We start from the raw sequence: 3,511 nt of genomic DNA, 5'->3' as shown, positions 1-3,511 counted from the left end.
TGATATAATTTGCTCCGAAATATTTTATTTTTGATACAGTTCTATATAAAGAAGAAAAGAGAGGATGAAACCAATAAACTGTCTACAGTTTGTCTACCCTATGTGAAAGGCCTCTCCGAAAAGATACAAAAGATATGCGGCCCATATGACATCAGGACAGTATTCAAGAGTAATACAACACTTCGCAAATATCTCTTTCAGATAAAACAACCAATAGAAGAGAATATGACCAAAAACTGCATGTACTCCATCCCATGCAGCTGTGGTAGGTTATATAAAGGTGAAACATGTCGCCCCCTCAAAATAAGGGTAGAGGAACATCGCAAAGCTGTGACACGAGGAGATGTTGATAAATCGGGTATAGCTGATCAAGTATGGAAAAATGGAGACCACCTCCTCCAGTGGGATGAAGTTAAAATAATAGAATGAGAACACCACTGGAAAATATGAAAACTAAAAGAAGCAGCACATATGCTAGGACACAACAACCTCCTATGCAGACTGAGTGCAGATATGAATAGCATATGGGAAGTGGTATTAAAGAAGGATAGGAAAATATTAGATTTATAAGCCCTAAAATTCATTCCATGATTGCCCATGGGCATATGGCATAGTGGTCAAGAGCGTAGGCTACTAACCCCAAGATTCCGTCTGATTCCAGACAGTGTCCTGAACAACAACAACATCAAAAAATACCTTAGGAATGAGAACCCAGGTTCGAAATTTCCACAAGACACCTGATGAAGGCTGGATGGTATATCAGCCGAAACGTTGTGTTAACAGCAAACAAGATGAGGACAAATATCTGTCAAATGTAAATAATGTTTTTTTTTTGTTTGTTTTTTTTATGACATTGAACAGGTAGATAGAGGTTCCCTTTCTGGAGACTATTATGTGTTAGATTATAATTAAATAATTGTCATACATGTTGCATTCATCATCACCAGTATCATCATCATTTAATATCCATGTTCCATACTGGCATGGATTGGATGGTTTGACAAGATCTGATAAGTCCAAGGACTATATTTTACTCCAATATCCACTTTGATGTGGTTTCTATGGTTGGATGTTCTTCCTAACACTAACCTCTTTACTGCATGTGCTGAGTGCTTTTTTCACACCACCAGTACTTGTTGAAATTGCCATGCAGTTTGCAAGACTACAAATCCAGTGAGAAGGGGCTTTATGCTAGGAGATGAGTGATTAAAGTAGGAGGGAATGGGTCAGAGGGGTTACATGGCTACTCACATTTTAGAATGAATGGAAGTAATCAGGGTGGAGCTGAGAAGAGATAAAAATAGTGGAGATGAGATGCCTTATAACTAATTAATTCTCATACATGTTGCATTATAAATAGTCTTTTCAAAAGCATATAGTCAGCTGATGTTGTTTAGACACTCACCAGCTCAGATTACAGAGATTTTAAGATCAAAGCTGTTCCATCTAGATTATCTTACTTTTCATAATAAAAGATGCTATTCCTGAAATTAACAACTAAAACAAAAATAATCCTAGATAATTATTAAAAACATACCTGTCTCTTTGGCAGTAATGAATATCTTCACTCCACTGATGAGAACAGGAGTGAGATTCTTCACCTGATCCAATGAACGGATTAACATATCACGATGAACTTGGTGTGTCAGTTCCTTCTCACGGGCATCCACTTCTTTGATGATTTTCGTAAGCACAGGACTGAGATTCTGAAAATAAACGTTATAATGCTGGTTCAATCAACTCTAAGGTTTTCAGTATAAAGTACTAGCAAACAACTACAAGTAAGAAAATGAGACAGAAAACAAGAGACAAACCTTACAATACAACTTAAATCATGTATCTATTGTTTGCTAATTAATCACAGAGAATCTGGTACAACAGCTCCGTCAATTTGGGAGTTTAATTCTTTTTATTGTTGTTTTTTGTTCTTAACTGTGCTAATCTTATCAGCTTCATAGTGTAATAGGACAGATTAAATATAGAAATAGTATACATTATCTCTTTCCCCTCCGCCATAGCCACTCCCACCCTGTCTTTTGGAAGTAGTTACTTCTGTGAGTAGCTCCTCCACAGCAAGATACCTGTTCTGTTTTTGGGTCCTCTCTCATGTTAACCCCTCATCCCAAAGCATAAAGTTACCTCTCTCTCTCTATTGTAGCTTCACCCAGTGAAGGGGAATCTTAGTCTTGCAAGTAGAATGACATCCTCACTAGTGCTGGTGCCATGAAAAAAGCATCCAGAACATACTTTTGGAAAGGCATCCAACTATAGAAACCATGCCAAAGCAGACGATGGAACATGATGCACTTTTCAAACTCATTGGTTTCTACCAAACCACCCAACTCATGTCACTATGGAACATGGACATTAAGTGATGATAATGATATACATGATATACAATATTGTCCAATATATCAAGGGTCCTTACCACAGGTCAATATTCATAATAAGAAATAACCCCATAGCTTATGCTATGAGAGGATTAACTACAATGATTTTCAATCTAATGTGATGTTTAGTCACCAGTTTGAGACAAAAAGTACCTTATCCATAGACCTGTTCAGATTGATGCTTACAGTGTCCAATAACATCATTAAATGCATCTTAAAAGAATTTTCAAGTTTTAAGGGTTCTTTTTGATTTTGCTAGTGTTAGTCTGAGAAGTAAATACCTGTAGGCTTTTTATGGCATGATATTTTGATGCCTGTGAAGGAGTTCAGTTACAATTGGTGCTGAATTTAAATCATTGCAGCTTTGTGATACAAGGGAAAAATTTTAAGTGGGAAATGAGTAACCTATAGCTGAGGTGGTATAAAGAAAGCAGGAAAGTAAGTGGTGCATTAAGTGAGTTCAGATAGGATAGTGATATATAGCTAGCAAGGCCAGATGAGAAAAAAACTATTGTAATAGCTGTAACAAAAACAGAGAAGACATAGCTTAACAGTGAGCCTGCAGGTATGGTGTGCTCTTTCAGGTGCACAGCTTTTTAAATAGGGTCTAGACTATACATGTGTCATGACGTTACGGTAACAATGGAATTTGTCCCAGCTTATATAAACATTCTTTATGTAATGAGAAATCATCTGTGCAAGAGATGATGTAGCTCATAGATGTATTCACATGTCATAGTTAATTACCACTTACCTTGACATAGGTAACCAAGTCCTCCATTTTATCTACAACTTCAGTTATAGCCAAATATTCCAGTACATTCTTGCACACTCTAATTATTTTACGGACTTCAGACTCATCAAATGCCAGTAAAAGAGCAGAAGTACCTTGCAGGATACCTTGAAACAAGAAAAAAAAATCCAATTAAACATTATATGTATGTATATGTATATGTGTATATATATATACTCTTTTACTAGTTTCAGTCATTTGACTGCGGCCATGCTGGAGCACCGCCTTTAGTCAAGCAAATCGCCCCCAGAACTTATTCTTTGTAAGCCTAGTACTTATTCTCTCAGTCTCTTTGTGCCGAACCGCTAAGTTACGGGGACGTAAACAC

The 3,511-nt window shown here is 36.8% G+C and overlaps 1 protein-coding gene across 2 annotated transcripts in view; it reads right to left on the bottom strand.

The window, feature by feature from the left end:
- Nucleotides 1-1,499: 1,499 nt before the first annotated feature.
- The window catches only part of LOC128248379 (vinculin-like), a 149,095-nt gene continuing 147,083 nt past the window's right edge, over nucleotides 1,500-3,511 (bottom strand). For both annotated transcript variants that reach the window (XM_052969644.1, XM_052969645.1), the window contains 2 exons: nucleotides 3,145-3,290; nucleotides 1,500-1,706 (listed from right to left, as the gene is read on the bottom strand). In XM_052969644.1, the coding sequence (XP_052825604.1) occupies nucleotides 1,515-1,706; nucleotides 3,145-3,290 (338 nt within the window). In that variant the 3' untranslated portion in view covers nucleotides 1,500-1,514. The remainder of the gene's footprint in view (nucleotides 1,707-3,144; nucleotides 3,291-3,511) is intronic.

This window comes from Octopus bimaculoides, chromosome 7 (genome assembly GCF_001194135.2).
Source record: "Octopus bimaculoides isolate UCB-OBI-ISO-001 chromosome 7, ASM119413v2, whole genome shotgun sequence".
Taxonomy (NCBI): domain Eukaryota; kingdom Metazoa; phylum Mollusca; class Cephalopoda; order Octopoda; family Octopodidae; genus Octopus; species Octopus bimaculoides.
This window is presented reverse-complemented; position numbering and strand designations above follow the sequence as displayed.